This window comes from Netta rufina (genome assembly GCF_964035555.1).
Source record: "Netta rufina genome assembly, chromosome: Z".
NCBI classification, from domain to species: Eukaryota; Metazoa; Chordata; class Aves; order Anseriformes; family Anatidae; genus Netta; species Netta rufina.
The window spans coordinates 20,929,698-20,949,341 of NC_140126.1; the positions used below are offsets into that span (position 1 = coordinate 20,929,698).

Sequence of the window (19,644 nt, forward strand, 5' to 3'; positions counted from 1 at the left end):
AGGACCCACAGGGATCATCCAGTCCAACTCCTGGTTCCACACAGGTGTCCCCAGAAATTCAGACTATATGACTGAGAGCACAGTCCAAACACTTCTTAAAATCTGACGGGCTTGGTGCTGTGACTACATCCCTGAGGAGCCTGTTCCAGTGTGCAACCACCCTCTCGGTGAAGAACCTCTTCCTGATGTCTAGCCTGAACCCCATCACAGCTTGACTCCATTTCCTCAGATCATAGAATCATACAACCATTAATGTTGAAAAAGACCTTCAAGATCTCCTAGTCCAACCATTGCTGGTCACCAGACAGAACAGACTCGCACCTGCCCCTCTGCTCCCCAACATGAGGAAGTTGTAGACTGTGATGAGGTCCCCCCCTCAGCCTCCTCTTTTCCAGGCTGAACAGGCTAAGTGACCTCAGCCGCTCCTTACACGTCTTCCCCTCTGGGCACTTCACTATCTTTGTAGCCCTCCTCTGGGCACTCTCCAACAGTTTCATGTCCTTTTTGTACTGGACACACTACTCGAGATGAGGCTGCACCAGTGCAGACTAGAATGGAACAATTCCTCCCCTTGACTGACTAGCAGTGCCACCCTTGATACACCCCAGGATATGGTTGGTCCTCCTGGCTGCCAGGGCACACTGCTGGCTCATATTCAACTTGCTGTCAACCACAACCCCCAGATCCCTCTCTGCAGGGCTGCTCTCCAGAATCTCATCGCCAGTCTGTACGTATAGCCAGGGTTGCCCTGTCCCAGGTGCAGGACCCGGCACTTGCTCTTGTTAAACTTCATGTGGCTGGTGATCGCCCAGCTCTCCAATCTGTCCAGATCTCTCTGCAAGGCCCTTCCAACCTTGACAATTCACTCCAATACGAATTTTTGCATGTTTGGGCTTTAAAACACACAAACAAACAAACAAAAAAATCAGCCCAGCTGCTTCTGTACAGAATGATGGTCAAGCTGCATCTTTTCCTACAGGAAGTCCCTAAACTGGTAATGATTGCACAAAGCACTTCTGTAGCAATTGTAGCTTGTATTTTAGCCACTTCATCATGCATACATCTATAATGCTGTGATCATTTTGGCAGTGATCTTTGGTTCATAGATTTTGCATAGTTGCATTTTCTGCAGGGAGAACTTCCAGAAGGGTTTAAGAAGGAAAGGAGTTTAATGTAATGCACATACATGTATATGTAAATGGATCCTTTCCAAAATAGTGTACACGTAAAAATATTCACTTTCTTGATCTATCTGCTTTTGGCTTTTAGCCAAAATTTCCAGGTCGCATTTATTTCAGTCTGCTAAAGACATGGTGAAAGCAGATGACTTTCTCTAAAATTTGCATGCCAATAACAGCCTGAAAAATGTATTTGAAGTTTCCCAGTAAAGCGTTGCATATTGAAATGTTTCTTGGACTTCCGAATATCATCATGGATATAGAAATAATGAAATAATCTTATACATACAAAGTAGCCCAGTTTTCAATATTCTAACTTCAAGAATATTTTCATAATGGCAGTGGCTTTCACGCAGGATGGGTGGGAATGAGATTTCAGAAGGAACTCTCAATTGTGTAGCATTTCACAAAAATAAACTATGGAAATATGTCCTTCACGGTTTCCAATTATAGAGATACCTTTCCTAAGAAAACCCTTCTCAGCAAATTTACTGTTTTTTTTTTTTTTTTTTTTTTTTTTACCTTATGTGGATGATTCTATTTCCTAACAGGGTTTTCACACCTTCTTATTATTAATTTTCTATAGAATACTTGATTTTTAATAAAACTGAGTGTTTCAAGTGAGATATCCAGAAATCAGCTGGAGTATTTGACAATGACAGTTGTTTACTTGGGTTATGTTACTCTGAGTTCATATGATTTCGAGTGTGAAGATAATACAGTACTATTCCATCATATTATTTTTAATGTATTCATTTTTTAATATATAATTTCAGAATAATCTCTTAAGCCTTACAGTCTCCAAAGGAATAAAGTTTTGTAAACATGATAACTTAGGACAAAAACAATGAATTATTTACTTGCCATTTTTGCATCCTAAGTTTTCTCTGAACCTTTCTCCTGCACGTAAGAAATTCCTGCAAGATCTCATTCTTATCTTTTGATTCAATTGAAAGATATATTTTCCAATATACTTTTATTCTCTTTAAGTAAAAGTGACTACAGATAACTCTGTCTGAAGCACTGGCAGCTTGTGCATGCCTGAAGTGGCCCTCAGCAAATGCTGAGGTCTGAGAAAGCTCCTACATAATTCCAAACAGAAAAGAGTCTCAAGAATGGAAATCCACTGATACAGTATTTAGAAGTGACTTTCTCCTTTATGCACAGGCCAGTTGAGCCTATTATTACTTTCCACATATTTCTATGTCTACCCAGTAAGTGACACCTAGCTAAAAGAAGCCCAATTGTTATAAGAATCCATAAGAATCTCCTTCTAAACTGTTTGACCAGAGAAAGCCTTTATTATCAAAGCTTCACATATTTAGTCCATAATCACATTCTCTATTCATTTTGTCTTTTTCATTACATGCTAACTGATAAATTAAAAGGGTATTCATCTTCACAGATTTTCTCTTGAAGCATGAGATGTTCTAACATCCTAACATTCAGAAAACTGCAGTGCATTAGAACTTCTGTTTCTGGAAGAGCTCCTTCAACTGCTGTTCAGTTGTTGCTTCTTTCTGCTGCATCAGCTCCTTGGCTCCTTTGGTCACTCCCCAGCCATCTGGCTTTGACATTGAAGGACAATATGGCCTGCCCGAGGCAGGCTTCAAATTCTCCCAGTATTCTTTTCTTGCCCTAAATAAATAAAACAATAAAATATTTGTTCCAGCACCTCACAATACTAACGGAACTGTGGCTTAAATCATTATTACTAAGGGTCATCTGTTTTGCACAGACTGACTTTGTGTTCAGATGCAGAAAGTTGAATTAAAGCATGCAAAGAAATGCTACACATCTAAAAAGTATCTTTTCACCCTCCAAAGGAGCACCGTAAGCCACTCACCGTTAGGAGCTGTTCTACCATAGTCTGTCAGGCTTCCATCTTAACTTTCATGAATTACTTTCACATTAATGATGACCAATTCTTCATTTTAAAGTGTGTGTGTGATAACTTTGGAGTATGTCCTACTGCCCCGGCACCCCTTTCATTATTCCCAGATCAGATTTAATTCCTCCAAATTATTAACATAAATAAAACCTCCATATCAGTTAATCCAGTCTGCTGCATGGACAAATATAAGCCTAAGCAAGGGCTGTGTTGGTGTGCTTTCCAGTTCACATATACATACCTTGCTCTGACCCAGGGTTTGGTATGCATGCTCAGGCTATTGCCCCAGCTGCCATGTTTCTCAGAAGCTTCTGGCAAAAATCCCCTTTCGGGAGCCAGTTCCTCAGCTATTGCTCGGATGTGGTATGGCTCAAATCCACAGCAGCCTCCAATGTAACGAATGCCTAAGTCATAGGCCTTTCTTGCATATTTTTGAACATCCCATCTGCTGACAATTCTTGGCTCCAGAGCTGCAAAGACATTCATAGCTTAGGTATCCGGCACACTCCATTTCCGTAGTTTTTCAGTAAGGAATCACATTGTTGAAACACTTGCACACTGTTTGCAAAAGTGGCTGTAGATGTTTGAACTGTCTGAGCTAAAACTAATGATGCAAATTTTTTGAAGTCTAGCTTTTAGGTTCTGTTAAGCATTACTGAGCTATATTTGTTCTAAGCTTTTTTGCTTTTGCAAAACAGCACCTCATGTCCTCTGAGACTGACCAAGCCCTGGGCCTCGTGCTTGCCATTCTGCTAGAGTTCTGAATGGGAGTATTGGAGCACTTTCAGTGTTACATTTTCAGTGACCTATCAGTAGGTGGGAAATCTGATTACTGCACTCTAATCTGTGAGAGGAGAGGGTATTGGACTACCTGCAACAATAAGCTTGCTTGTTATTTCCTCAGGAGTGCTTACTAGACTTTTTTTTTTTTTTTCCCCATGATCAGCTAGTGGCAGCCAGTTTTTTCTTAGCCCATCCCTTAATTAATTATACTCCCATCCATAAGCAGTTTGCTGCCACATGCCATTTCCTTCCTCATGGAAAATTCTATGTGTAGATGACATGTTTCTTTTGAGCCCCTCTCCCAGTGGTAAGCAGAGTGGAGGGACAACAGGGCTGAGAGGAAAGACTTGTGGAAGGAAAGCAGCAAACAGAGCATGAAGAGAACAAAGAAAAGCACACCGTAGTGGGAAGGAAGTACAACAAGTAGCAGAATGGAAAAGAAAAGACCAATGACTGGAAAAGAAACTTGGAGGAATAAAAATACAGGAGGTAAATCCTCCTGCTTCTTTATGCACACCTGCAGGAAATTAACCAGCAAGGTTATGAGGGGAGAACAGTGTGATGTCAGGCCACAGAACACACCCCTAGGCAAACAAGCTGTGGTGAGGAAGCTCTGGCATCTCTGCACAGAGGTAGGATTCTTCTGCCTACACTCTGTTCCAAAACTGCCTAACATGCAAGAAGCTGACAAAAAGCAGAACTGATTAAAGTCCAATGAGTAGTTAAATAGGGGTCAGAAAATAAAAAACAGAAGGAAAAAAGAAGTATTCTTAAACAAAAAGTTAGTCTCACATGGAAGGGCTGGACAGAGGAAATTAAGATAGTCTAATAGTGAGGAAAAAAAAGAAAAGCAAATGAAAGTATCTTAGAAAGCTTTTCACATACATGTAACTTTGTGTTCAGTCCTGTCGATGTTTTCCTTTTCTCTTATACATCATTAAAATGCAAATGCAAAATTGATACAAAGTGATGAATGTTAAGAATGCATCATCTTTTACTCAGCTGATACATGTATAAGCAACTAAACTCCAGGGGAATGGCATAGAATATTTCCCTGTTTTCTCCATCACCCACACAGTCACAATCAGTCCTTTATGCATCATAAGCATAAGGACAGCAAGAGCTTAACCTCTCTAAAGAAACATGGATAGATTCCTCTGTACAAACTGACTACTCATGTGGTGGAATATGATGATTAAAAGCAAACAATATTCAATGAAAAGAAGATTCTACATAGATAGTGTTTTGTTGTTGTATTTTTTACCCTCCCAAAAATTATTTAACATTTTATTTTCCACTCCTGTCATTTTACAGCATTTATTTTCTTGGCTTTACTCAGAGTTATATATCCCTAGCTTAACAATTTGGTTATTTATGATAAAAAGAGATTGAAGTTTTCATAAACTTTGGATGAGAAGATTGTAATCAGTTCCTAGATTTAGCCTCTCCACGCATCTACTCATGAGACAACTGACCAGCACATTGCTTTCTAAAACACTGTCATTCCTTAACATTTGAGGCCAATTACAGTTAAAAGGAAGACACAGAAAGCAGAAAAAACTGCTAATGATAAATAAATACTACTGGCAGCTGATGCTGGAGTTTGCCAATACAACATAGACAATTCTTTTCTAGAAACTGAGGTCTTGGTCTTTACAGAGGGTATGTGCACTTAAAACATCTAAATGCCTCTTCTGCAGTCTTTCACAAACTAACTAACTAACTAACTAAATTTAACTGGGTTAGTTTAACAATCATTTATCAAAGTGCATCAATTGATCTGGGTATTGAAAATATTCACAGAAACAGGCTTCTCCAACTGAGTCATGAAATTTCTAAAAGATGAGATCTCATACAGACTGCTTATACAGACAAGCCAAGAACCATAACAAACCAAATAGCGAAGTCTTCAATTCACTTGATTACTTACTGCATCTGCTCTATCTTTTTTGCTTGCAATCAGAGGAGTTATATGAAAGAATGAATAGCACAAATGAGGTCCCGACACTTTGAAATATTCCAGAATACTTTCAGAATTTAGACACACTATTATCACCTAATCAAAGCCTTAGGCTTCATTCTTTCCTGTATTTAAAGAAAGGAAGTAAAAAAAAAAAGAGAGAGAGACCGAGAGACCTTCCTAAAAATCACATCTCTCTCAGTTTTTGCTACAAATCCAAGTTTCAATTGTTTCAATACCTTATGTTATAGGCTGATCTTGAAAAGAAGAGTGCATAGTACTTGAAAAGAAAGGTATTTTTCTAATCAAAATAAAACTGTTTTGGCTGATTTTGTCCTCTCATCTTAGGAAGATGTGATCTTTTACATCCCAGGTGCAAATAAGCTCTAAATACAAAAGTGGATGAGCCTTTCAGTCTCTGTAAAATTTCTCCTTAGCATAAGAGTGGTGAATCCATCTCCAAACTGCTAACCCATTTGTTAGCTACATCTAGGAACATACCGCTTCTGGTTTCTCTCTACTCTCACATTAGATAGTTTGCAAGACTGAGTTGCAGTAATTATGCACCTGCACTAATGATCCATTTCCATGTATGTGCTGGACATTAAATTCCTATAAAGATAAACATTACAGGGCTTGTGGGATAGATGTCACAAACCAGAACACAGGGGAGCTCCTGTTCAAAGGTATTTGAAATCTGGAGTTTGTCCATTTCTTTGAGCTGTTTTACAGCTGTCCTGAACAATGCTCTATAGCATGAGTAAGAACTATACTTTTAATGGAGTTTAGGTCATGGCATTTTAACAATTTTCATTACAATTTTACTGTCATTCACATACTATGATACTATTGAAATACTTTCACTATGTGGATGAACTTTCACCTAACAGTACACTGCAATGCCTCTAAGCACAGTGCTAGACAAGGTAATAGGGACTAATACTATTGTGCAGAAGGATAAACTGCAGTTTCAATTTTTCTAAAAAAAAAAAAAAAAAAAAAAAAAAAAGGAGAAAAAAGAAACAGCCAATAATAAAGAGATACTCTTGTCTTACCAAATGGAAATTCAGGAAGATCAATAAATCCCTGCTTCCCACAATCAGGTGTATGGAAAGCAAGTGGTTGAGACATCAGGTGAGCTTTCAGTTTAGCAGCCTGCAAGCCCTCTTTCATCAGTTTCACAGTTTGCAGACAAGTTTCTGCATCGAAATGGCAGTTGACTCCCACAATAGAAGCACCTGTGAGGAAAAAAATAATTGTTCAAGTCACATCTCCCTGGAAAAGAGCCACAGCACTCCATGCTTAGAGCCAGCCTCAGCTCTCCTGATAAGAGCATTTACATCTCAGGAATTGCACTCCTCTTTACCTTCCAGAGGAAACACTACAGTGAGTAACATCCACAGGCACAAATGCAATTAACTAGCTGGTTCGTAACACAATTTCTGCCTTTGCTTGTGAATGTTAACTCCAATGATAAGAGTAGCTCGGGAGAGATACAGTAAAACTCCTGTACCAACCGTCATGCCATTGATTCATGCCTTCTGTCCTTCCCCTTGTCCTCCAGAAAACACATCCTTTGATAGGCAAAAGGACATGTTTTTTCAACCCCATTCTCATCTTGGATTTGAACTTTTTGAGACATTTCTTAAAACATGAGTGGAGAATCATAGGCTACTTTGGATTCTGCTTATGTTTCTTAATTATGAGCACAGAACTTGGGGCTGATTCTGTGTCCAAAGTGGAATAGGTATAGCATTTTGCTCTATGCAATATCAGCTACTTGTGCCTTCTACTCCCTATACCACCCTTGATAATAAAGATTTAATAGCTGCATTTATATATATATATATATTTTTTTTTTTTTGTCTATTTTTTTGTAAAGACTCCTCTAGCAAAGTAAACACAGATACTTTTTATATCTGCAGATGTAATCAGGAAGCTAATTACATGGTATATCAAGTAAATGAGTGCCTAAGAAATTCGTTTTATTCCATTATTTTAAAGGGCCAGTTAAAACAGGTTCTTACCAGCCTTTACCAGTTGGACAGCACACTGTCCTGGGGGCACGCCATGCATGTCCCCTTCTGGACCAATGCACATTGTAGCTGCGACTGGCTTGCCAGATTCTTTCAGGACTTCAACTGCCCAGACAGCTTCTTCAACATGCTCAAAATACTGAAAGAAATTTGAACTCAGCTAGTTTTGTGTCTTGGAGATGAAGCATAAGCATGTTAATCCAGACCCAAAATTCATTAGCAATACAATGACTTACACTAAGAATTCTATTGAGTTCAGTGATCAGTGATCACACAGCTTAAAAAAAAAAAAAAAAAAAAAAAAAAGGATTTTAAAGAGTTAGTTAGAGAAACTAAAAAAATAAAGGCACTCTTGCTCTGAAGTAGGAATGTCCACATAGAGAGTTAATCAAGGACTCACCCCCAAAATTCATGTACATTAGCCACCACAGTTTGGTTGTTCAGAGTACAGGAGGAAACTGGATCTAGTTAAGATCACATTCACCTATTTATTTTGTGCCAGTATAGAATTTGACTTGACTGAAATAGAAATTTAGGATTCAATGTCCTATTCCTGAACACTTGCAGATTTTTCTAGGCATTTACAAAGAATTCTGATACTACTAGAATAAAAGAATAGCACAAAATTTTAAAGGAGGAAGCAGTATATACTTTATTCCCTAAAGTAGACTACACAGATGAAAGTTAACACACTGTACCAGTTGAAGGCATACACTTTTTTTTTTTTTCCTGTTTAAGAGTTTACCTCTGCAATTAAGAAGTCCACATTCTTCTTCATGAAGACTTCTAGTTGCTTTCGAAAAACTGCTTTAACCTCTGCTTTATCCTTGCAGCTTAAATATGATGGTGTTTGACTGACTCCTCCAGCCACTAAAGCATCACCTTCAGTAGCCACTTCTTTTGCAATGTCACAAGCAGCTTCATTCACTTTCTGGCACTGTATGAATACAGATTACATCAGTTTTACCTGGTCAGAGATATGCATGGAGCACAGAAGGGGACAAAAGAATCAAAGCCCATATTGACCTCACATTCACTTAGAATTTAAATGTATATATTTTTTAATTGATCAGGAAGATCTTCTCCCAAAAATTCCAGCCAGTGAAGCAGAATCCCCCTCTTTGGAATCATTCCCACATCAGTATCTTCTAGGCTGTGCACAGCATCTCAATATTTGTAATGACCAGTGGTTTTAGCCCCTTAGAATATGAAGAATTCTGGTTCATTCTACTCAGAATTACTTATATCCTCTGTACAGAAACAGGCTCCAATCTTGTTATTAGATAGAAAGAAGTACAAAAAATAGGCTTTCATATTGTATAACAGATGTGCTTATTTTTGTTAAACAAGCAGCCCAGATAGCTGAGAGCTGATGTCAAATATGATGCTTTGAGAATAATGCTATTTATTGCATACTGATATGTACAACAGTACTAGGGTAAAAGCAATCTCTTTTTTTTAAGCCACAGTTGTTTCCCTAGTGTACAGATTGTTCTAATTTCTGGCCTGGTATATATTCACATAAAAAAATATATATTCCTTTCTCTCTGCCTCCTGGAGAATCTTCTGTTTTCCAGAGGCTGAAACAAACAATATGACCAAAGGAAAGGCCCAGAGAAAATTCCCAATGCCAAATTTCCTAGTCTCAACGGAAATAGCTAGAAATGTTGATGCCAAAATTGGAGCTGTGCTCTGCATCTAGTGAAGGCACCCAGCATCCTACAGCTCCTCGGTGCACAGCATTAGAAAACGCCAACATTGTACGTTGCTGCTGTGCCAGATTACCTTTACGCCTGAAGAGGGCAGTATTGGCCACAGAGCCTTCCCTGGCTTTGTTAGTTGTTACTTCACTGAAGAAATGGTCTTAAAATACAGCAGCACGTTTTTAACAGCAGCACGAAGGAATTACTGCCACTCCAGCCAGTAAGTCAGCTTCACCAGGGGCCCAGCTCAGATGTCCCTGTGCTAACACAGGTAGCATGGGCAATACACAAGACAGTACGCATGCCTGCAGGGCTGTGACCTCACTTGCATTAGGGAGACATGGTGGGAAGGCTGCGGTGACAGGAGAGTTGTAATGAACAGATGCAGGCTCTTTAGGAAGGACAGGCAGGGGCGAGGAGGAGTGGGCATTGCCCTCTATGTCAGTGAGAGGCTGGAGTGTCTGGAGCTCTGCCTGGGGATGGGTGAGGAGCTGACAGCTTGTGGGTCAGCATTACAGGGAGGACAGGGACAGGGGTTGTTGTAGTGGGGGTCTGCTGCAGGCCACCTGACCAGGAAGACCAAGCAGATGAGGCCCTCTATAGACAGGTAGCAGCAGCCTCACATTCACAAGCCCTGGTTCTCATGGGGGACTTCAAACACCCTGATAACCCTTGGAGGGACAGCACAGCAGGGCACACGCAATCCAGGATTCTGATGTGATTTCACTAAGGGCAGACGGAGCCTGACAAGTCTGGTGGCCTTCTATGGCAGGGTTGCAGCATTGGTGGACAGGAGAAGAGCAACTGACATCATCTACCTGGACTTGTGAAAAGCATTTGACACTGTCTCCCATGATATCCTAGTCTCTAAATTGGAGATGCATGGATTTGATGGAAGGACCACTCAGTGGGTAAGGAATGGGCTGGATGGTGGCACTCTAAGGGCTGCAGTCAACATCTCAATGTCCAGGTGGAGATCAGCAATGAGTGGTGTTCTTTAGGAGCCAGTACTGGGACCTGTGCTGTTTAACATCTTTGTCAGTGACAAGTGCACCGTCAGCAAGTTTGCCGATGACACCAAGCTGTGTGGTGCAGTGGACATACTGTAGGGAAGGGATGCCATCCAGAGGGACCTGGGCAGGTCTCAGAGGCGGGCCTGTGTGAACCTCATGGGGTTCAAAAAGGCCAAGTGCAAGCCCATGCATCTGGGCTGAGGCAATCCCAAGCACCACACAGGCTGGGAAAAGAATGAATTGAGAGCAGCCCTGAGGAGAAGGACCTGGGGCTGTTGGTTGATGAGAAGCTGGACATGAGCTGGCAATGTGCGCTTGCAGCCCAGAAAGCCAGCTGCGTCCTGGGCTGTACCAAAAGCAGCGTGGCCAGCAGGGTGAGTGAGGTGATTGGCCCTCTGCTCTGCTCTTGTGAGACCCCACCTGGAGCCCTGTGTTCAGCTCTGGGGCCCCCAGCACAAGATAGACATAAACTTAGTACAATGAGTCCAGAGGACCGCCACAAAGATGATCAGAGGGTTGGAGCACCTCTGCTGTTAAGACAGGCTGAGAGAATTGGGGCTGTTCAGCCTGGAGAAGAGAAGGCTCTAGGAAGACCATAGAGCAGGGTTCAAGTAGTTCAAGTACCTACAGGGGGCCTACAGAAAAGCTGGGGAGAGACTCTTTGTCAGGGAGTACAGGGATCAGACACACAGTAATGTGTTTAAACTAAAAGAGGGGAGATTTAGATTAGAGATAAAGAAGAAATTCTTCACTCAAAGGGTGACGAGGCACTTGCACTGGTTGCCCAGAGAAGCTGTGGATGCCCCATCCCTGGAGGTGCTCAAGGCCAGCTTGTATGGGGCTTTGGGCAGCCTGGTCTGCTGGGATGTGTCCCTGTCCATGGCAGGGGGTTGGAACTGGATGGGCTTTAATGTCCCTTCCAACCCAAACCATTCTGTGATTCTATGAACATTCCACTCTTACTAGCAAGTTGTTTTCTAGGATTCTTCACCATTTTTTTGCAGTTGATTTGTCTCTCTAGGTGTTAAAGTATTTTTTCCCCTAACTTATTGTTCTCCCTGTGCTCTTAGTTCTCCCCATACTCTTTGTAAGAAAACTCCAGTACACTAATCTCTTCAGCTGAAAAACATAAGACGTGGGCATCCTCCTTCCTCTCTTTTATCCTTGTACCATTTTCTGTGTGTGTGTTTTTGTTTGTTTTTGCATTTAACCTTGTCTTTCTTACTGTTCCTACCTCTGAAATTGCATTATCTCATACTTTGGTCATCAAACATGATCAAAACCAATATGAAAAACTGAAAATATTCCATAATCTCTTTACTGAGCCTTTTGAAATGAATCCACTTATTTCACATTAGATCGAAATAGATGTAGATGTATTTTACTCACAGTTATTTTCTCAGCTACATAATTGCCTCTGTTCTCTAGTTTGTCTTCACTGGCATAAAAGGTGAATGTCTGTAGAACATTGGATCCAGCTCTGAGGAATTCCCGGTGAAGCTGACGAACTGTAAAGAATTAAAGAGACAAAGAAGAGATGTTTGGAACAGTTATTAGTATAGTTATCCTCAAATCGAATGCTTGTTGAATTAATGTTACTATAAAACAAGTGATACAGTATTTACTAGAGGAGTCATTATGAGAGAGTAGAAGCAGTAGTCTGCAGAACTCCTTTTCTTCACACTCCTGGAACATTCTGTAGAAGACCTTCTCCTCAGTTAGTCTCTGATAAGAATGGCTGAGGATTTCTATTTAGTTCATCAGTAGATTCAGTTTTGTCTGACACCTTGCGAGTCCTTCAGACCTCCCAGTCTCACTTTACAGAACTGCATCATGGTTTGGGAGGGGGAAACAGACAACCGGCAAAATAAAGCATAGCAAGGAATACCAGACAAAAAGATCATCAAATCTCATCCACTTTGTACTTTCTAGTTTTCTTCTCCAAGCAAAACCTAGCCTCAGCTGAGACCAAAGCTCTCTGGTTAAAAGAACACTTGATTAAGAGATGATTCGTCGCTCCAAAAAAAAATTGAATCAGAACACAGACTTAATTTGTCTCATAAGTTGTTACATGATTTTACTACAGAGCCAACAATTCTTTTGAAGGAAAGGCTGGCGTTACTTTTAATGGACAAGTTTCCTACATTACAACTTTGGGAGTAAGCTCTCTTATGTCAGTTCTGACTTCATCACAGTAAGCAATGCACCGCAACTGACACCACAAGAGCAGAACAGGAGTTGTCAATTGATTTTATATATAAAATATAAAATATAAAATGGATATATATATCCACCCACAAAACAATTATAATTGCCAGAACACTACCAATCATGCGAAATAGAATTAAAAAGATCAACAGCTTATAGCAAATGTAGGAGCAATTTATTCCTTAGATATTGCATACAGACATGAAAACACTTCAGTTTCTATGGCAGATGTTTGGAAGTTTTCCAGGAGTCTTTTATCATACCTCATTGCCTACAGACAATCTGTGTCATTAGGAAAACGTGTAAATATGCCATTATAAAATTATTGTCTTTAGCTACAACAAACAGACTTCTACACCAGAAAAGCTCAAACAGTAGCTGCTAGAGTCAATCTCCAAACACGCAATTACACATTTACTTTCAGTGAAGGACAGTGTAACGTTCCTTGTTTTTCCCTGCTAGTAGAGCACTTCATTTTCAGTTGCAGCCTTGGCTAACCACACTGTGACTTAATATAATGCTTCTTTTCCCAGCAATCAAAAAGACCTATTCAGGAACACAGATCGTAGTATGGCTACAGTTCAAAAAACCCCTGGAATTTGCCTGAAATATCAGAATCAGATTTCAGTCTTACAACCTCTACTCAAAGTCAAAAATTTCCTAGTGCAGGGAGTATTGTTTTTCCTGAAGCATTAAAACACAAATAAAAGGTCTGTCTCTGTATATTTCTAGTGGTCTGTAGTTTGTTTTTTGATTCTCCCCCATAAAAAATACTGATGAAAACTAATCAAGAAGTAGGAAAAGCGGAGGGGAAATCTACATATACTTTCACATATGACATTTCCATAATAATTCAGTTTTATTTATCCACAGTGTTTGTGTGGTCTTTAAATAAAGTTGTTTCATTCCTAGAAAAAGGCTTGGGATTTGTGTGAATAAAGACAGTGACATAGGCAAGTAAATGAAACAACCTAACATATATAAATAAGAAACTTGATATCCCAGACTATCAGTTAGGTAGATCCACTTGGGAGTCTGCTGTTCACATTTGGAGAGAAAGAATGCCCTTAAAAGTATGAGCTTGAACCTCATTCAATCTCAGGCAAACATTTGTTGCTAGAATACATTGTCATTATTATAAAGTCAACAAGAGTGTGCATGACACTATCAAAAAAACAAACAAACAAAAAAAACCAAAAACAAACAAACAAAAAACACAAAACCCCCGAGAAAACAAACAAACAAAAAAAATAAACAACAACTGTAATTTACTTCTTGTGTAACTTCTAGCATGTTTCTGAAGCTGTATTTTCTACCACCATTAGAGAAATGAGGATAATAGCCACATGTAAGGCCAGATAATTATTAATAATTTGATGCATTTTAGAAGTCAGGCATAGAACACTGGGTTTTCACTTCAATTCACCGTGAGTGACATTTAGCAAAAAAAATTAATCCAACAGAATATGGGGGCAATAAGTGTATATGCCCTGTGCACAGCTGATACTTGATCTGGCTCAGAACAAATATTTAGATCTCATTTCTGAAGTTGTCAGTCTTGCAGATCTTCTCCTCTCTTACAGTTTTTGATTCTTTTTTTTTTTTTTCCTTGCATGCCTTGCTGCATTTTAAGAACCTCTCTCCTTTTTCCTCTCTCCTTACAAAGAGAAGGCCTAGTAGCTGTATGGACCAGCTGGCCTATCCAGTTGCTCCTTGTGTTTTTCACACCTGCTTTCCAAGTAACATGACTCTTGAACATTCAGTAGCAAAAAGCAGTAATGGAGAGGAGGCAACACACTGCACTAAAAGAAATTGACACATTTCCAGTTAAGGGTATATTTATAAATAGCCTATAAAGGGTTTATTAAAATGTTATAAGTGTGTTACAGACATAGCCAATATGTTCTAAAAACAGTTAGAAGCAAATCAGTAGCAATTATTAGTTGGCTGGGCTCTAATCAGTGGCAGCTAGTCAGCTATTTAAAGCAAATCTGTTTGCTCATCTAGCATACTGAATTCATTTAGATGTTTTCCTCATATAAAACATGTCAAAGAAAGCCAAATAACAAAATTTCACTGAAATCATGTCTCATCCCTTGAAGCACTGTCTGACAACAAGAACTCATTTCCAGCATAAAGCAGAATCTCAGCAAGACAAGCGATTGGTCAGACGACTGTCAAGGATAAGCCAGTTGACATGAGTTCAATAGACCCTTCCCAGATTGAATAGCTTTGTAATTTATGCCCTGTTTATCAGATGTGGTAATTAGAACTAAAAGTGGTCCAGGAAAGGTAACCAGTATTGTTAGAAACCAACAATTCAGTTTTGTAAAGCAAAATTACAAAGTTGTTTCCATATAGAAACGCTCACAAGTACAGGAAATGGAAACAAAGTACTCTTCTGAACACAACAAGCTTGCTTTGTTCCCCTACACTATAAAGAGTTATTCCTTTAAATAGTGTAGACACAGAAACTGATGCTGCTTTATTGGAATGGTTAGGTTCTTATGAGGTTTATCATTCCCTTTTTCATAGTGGATGCAGATACATTAAAGACTCCTTTCCCGTTTTATTGCTTAGATGAAGCTACGGTTTTCCGTAAAGAATTAATAAACAAGCTATATTTGCTTGTAACGATATAAAAATCCTAGAACGGTCAGAAAACAGACACTTACCTGCCTAATTCTTTGTGACAAGATGTTGTGAATGATAAACTTGATATCAGCTCTAGGACAGACAGGACAAGGCCATGGAAGAGCAATCACTGAATGTTATTGAACACAAAGATACAATTTCTGTGTCAAGCAAGTCCCTGGGCTGCAAATTATTGAAGACAGAGAGCATTCTAGTGAGGTATCACTATGTTTGCACTACTCATTGGTCCCTAGCCAACTGCTTCTGGGCAATATTATAGACAAATTATGGGGTAAAATGAGTTTCTGGTGTATGCATTCTTAGACTATTCTTAACAGTGTTTAATTCTACTTAATGTGGCATTGTCAAACCTCACTTCTTAAAACCTGCTACAAATTCCTATATAATTATTATTTATCCAGCCACTTAGCTTTCACTATAGGATTACCATTTCCCAGTAAACTGACCTGCTTCTGGATGTTCTACTGTTGCTTCAGGAGTCCAAGGCCCAGCTTTTACATATCCCCTCTTTTCAAGGGCAAAGACAAATCCTCCATCTCCAATCACAACTTCTCCAGAATCTAAGCGCTCTAGAATACCCTGAAAAGCAGGAGGAAAGATTAATTATTACAGTGCTTCAGCTTCCATGAGTTCATTGTAATTTCCCATATTTACAAAGAAAATATAATTATTTGTGGGCTACCAGAAAGGCCTTTACCACAGTAATAAAAAGTAATCCATTCACTTCTTGAAGTTCTCTTGAAAAAATGGTAGGTGGCCTGTTTTATAAGAACATCAGGCTTTAATATATGGATATGTAGTACTTAAGACTTCCCGTTAGTCAGATTTATTGTATTCTAGAGGCATAGTCCCCAGAGCTAGAGGTCAACGGTTCAGTTTTGTCTCTATGAATATAAACCACAGTCTGAAATTCTCCTTTAAAATATATGTGAAACTTAAAAATAAAACACAAGTATCAAGTCATTTGCTCTTTAGCTACAAATGCCATCTTGACAGAACCTCAGCACAAGTAGCTCATGACAGAAGACAACACAACAGGCATCATAAAACAGTAAGCATGTAACATTTTCCAAGCAAATAAGACACCTCAAAATGCCTCCATTTTCTGGCAGGCTGTTTTCAGTGCCTTGGGTTTGCTTACCTAAACTTAAAAAATGAAAGAAAATCCTGCTTGCTTTGCACAGCCCAGAAATATTTTAAGATGTCAAACCTTACAACACCCTGTGATTAACCTTGTTTCTACCTCAAAAATAATCCTAACACAAGGCAAGTCTTTTTGATTTTGTAGAATGAAAAACATGAGAAAAATACAGATTGGTTGTACCTAATATATGTTATTTTTCATATTCCATTCACTGCTTCATTGGCTCGTTCAAATTTTCCAAAAAGTCTTAAATGAAATCTGAGGGAGTAGGACAAAGAAAAGCCTTATGGGCATAGAGTTGAGTGTAGCTTGTGCACCGAGAGAATGTTTTTTTAAACAATTAGCCCCCAGACTTTAATATATTATATTTCTTGATAATTTCTCCTTCATTGATTCATTTATCTCAGCACACACACACATATATATATGGGAAAGACAAACATCTATAACTTCTCAGCATCACTGCCCTTTAGGAGGGATGAGGTACGCCTTTCTACCAAGGAGCACCATGCCACCTCTGCCAGAACTGGTACCAAGCATTGATGTGTTTGCATACCCTGAGGCTACAAAGACTGACTGAGAGGGTCAACATTTTTGACTCATGTTTTGGTGCTGACATGGCAACAAAGGGATGGGGCTGCTCTGCAGGCATATGAGCCTGGCCAAGTGTTGGCTTGCAGATTTTGCTTCGCATTCTATTGCATGTTTTGGACTTGCCAAAATAGTGACCTGATTAACTCTACAGCTTCAAGTACATGAGCTTTTATCTTCATTTCATCAGGACCCGGGCAAAACTCAACCTGCAATACTGAATCCACAAAAATCAGTAATTTTCAGTGAGTCTACCAGTCATTCCTCAAAAGAGGGCAACTCTCTTGTACGTGTAAGTGTCCAGAGGCTTTGTAGAAATTGTGCTTCCAATTATCTAATTTGCAGTTGTAACAGAATGCCTCAAACTGAGCCAGAGAAAAGCAGCTGAGGGACCAACAACTGAGTCTTTCCTTCCTCTGCTTGCCAAGGAACAACAGACAAAGCCTGCTTCAGAAGTTTAGTATGCAGAGAACAGGAGTGTGGAGGAAAAAACCTTGAACATACAAGAAACTTCAGTCATTGCTTGTTAACTGAAGAATAAGTAATAGACAGATGTTGACATAATATATGGATATTATATTTCAATGCAGTGCAACTAATGGATTTTTTTTCTTTTAACAAGTCATTTCTAAGATTTAATGGCAGCTTTCCCTCACAGTTCTAGCTCTTTTAAAGTACACTGTAAATCACCTTCCTTTTTTTTTTTTTTAAACACAGAGAAGCAATGCAAGCCATGATATAACAGTACATGATATCTTAATATATAATGTAATGCAATCTATTAAACATAGCATAAGAGCACCTAATAGCAGATAAAAGGTGACAAAACTATAAAGCATGAAGTACTTAATAAAAATGTGCATTTTTTTCAGTTCAAATTCTGCAAAAATATAATTCCTGTATTGAGACGGCTTATTATAGATCTGATATCATCTCTTCAAACCATTTTTACTTATCCATACTGGATAAAATATTATTGGCTCAACAGACATATAGCTAGCATAAGTTTGGCATCAACTCTGTTTTGTCCTAACAGAACTACAACTGTGTGCTCATGCTCAATGCAGACCAAAATTATATGATCAGGCAATCCATAATGCACAAATCTGATATTAAATAACATGAAAAAGTATCTGTAAAAAGTTAAACGAGGCTTTTGAGCCACCTTTTCACTGCTTCACTTCTGCTACCATGAATGAAATTGCACCACATAGTTCATACCTCTGTCCGTGGAAAGAGTACAAGTGTATGAAGATATCCCCCTATCCAGCTTTAGGAATGTAACCAAACCATGCAAATGGGAAGCCTTCTTTCTCTACCGATGTCCTATCTTTCCATCAGTGGAGAGAAAAATGCACCTCAAAACTGCTATTCAGATCTTCAGTGAGTCCTTCAGCTATAGCTGATCTACATGAAAGGCCCAAAGCTGAGCCTTCTTCCCATGGCCTCTTCTCTGACTTGTATGTTACATATAAAAATGAACAAAAACAGTTATGTCCTATTGATGATAACACTGTCCTCCCGAGACGAAGGCAGAATATGTGATTCCACCCACCCTCCCACTACTGGGTAGCAGAAGTGGTGAATGCCAGAGTCTGATTTAGACAATACTCACAGTTTTGTCTTAACAGGCAGAATGGCTGATGCCTGGATAACTTTTTATATCAGCTTATTCTCAGCTAAATGAGAGTGCTAAGGGCATGCATATATTGGAGATTGCACTCATATTACAAACACTGCTGGTATTCAGTCATATAAATCAAGAGAAGAGCAATTTGGGGCTTTTAAATAGTGTTGTCAGGATGCTGGAGACAGAAACCCCATGCAATGAAGGCTTACGCTTACAACATTCACAATTTTAATGTGTTGCAAGCACAGTTTAGTTTACGTATCAAACACTATATAGCAAAAAGCTTCTAAATTTTGGTGGCCAGGCATTCGGAGAAACCAAGATCCCAGGAGCTGCCACAGCATTAACTCCAACCCAATATATCCGTCCACTTTATAGTGGCATCCAAACGCTTTCAGGGGCCCGATGGTGAACAGCTACAGCTGCGATATAGGTATACCATATGGATGTATAGGTATACCATATAGGTATACTGTGTAGGTGTACATATGCACACCATGCCCGTGAGGTAGGTTCTCACAGTACGCCCCTACCCGCAGTCACACCGAGCCCCTCCAGCAGGGGCTGGCAGCAGCGGGGGTTTTGCAGCAGGGGCTGCAAAATTAAAAATACTGAAGGAGGAAGCAGAGGAGGTGCAGGGGAGGGGAGCAGGGGTCCGGGGCTGCGCGGGGGGTGCGGGGAGTTACCCTCTTGCCCTGTTTCAAGCTCTTGGCGATCGGCAGCATCTTGCTCGCCCGGGGACGCCGGCTGCCCGAGTCTGTCCGACGGCTCGGCACGGAGCAGGGGATGCCCGCAGCGAGCCGCCTGCCCTCTTATAGCCCGGGCAGGAGGTGGGCAGCGCTGTGGGTGACA

The 19,644-nt window shown here is 39.8% G+C and overlaps 1 protein-coding gene across 1 annotated transcript; it reads right to left on the reverse strand.

Moving 5' to 3' along the window:
* Nucleotides 1–2,641: 2,641 nt before the first annotated feature.
* LOC311221333 (betaine--homocysteine S-methyltransferase 1) lies at nt 2,642–19,517 on the reverse strand (the record flags this gene model as incomplete). Its single annotated transcript, XM_084305226.1, has 8 exons — nt 2,642–2,816; nt 3,311–3,539; nt 6,868–7,050; nt 7,840–7,987; nt 8,594–8,785; nt 11,954–12,072; nt 15,874–16,006; nt 19,479–19,517. The coding sequence occupies 8 exons, from the start codon at nt 19,515–19,517 to the stop codon at nt 2,642–2,644; spliced, it is 1,218 nt and encodes a 405-aa protein (XP_084161352.1).
* Between the last annotated feature and the right edge of the window lie 127 nt (nt 19,518–19,644).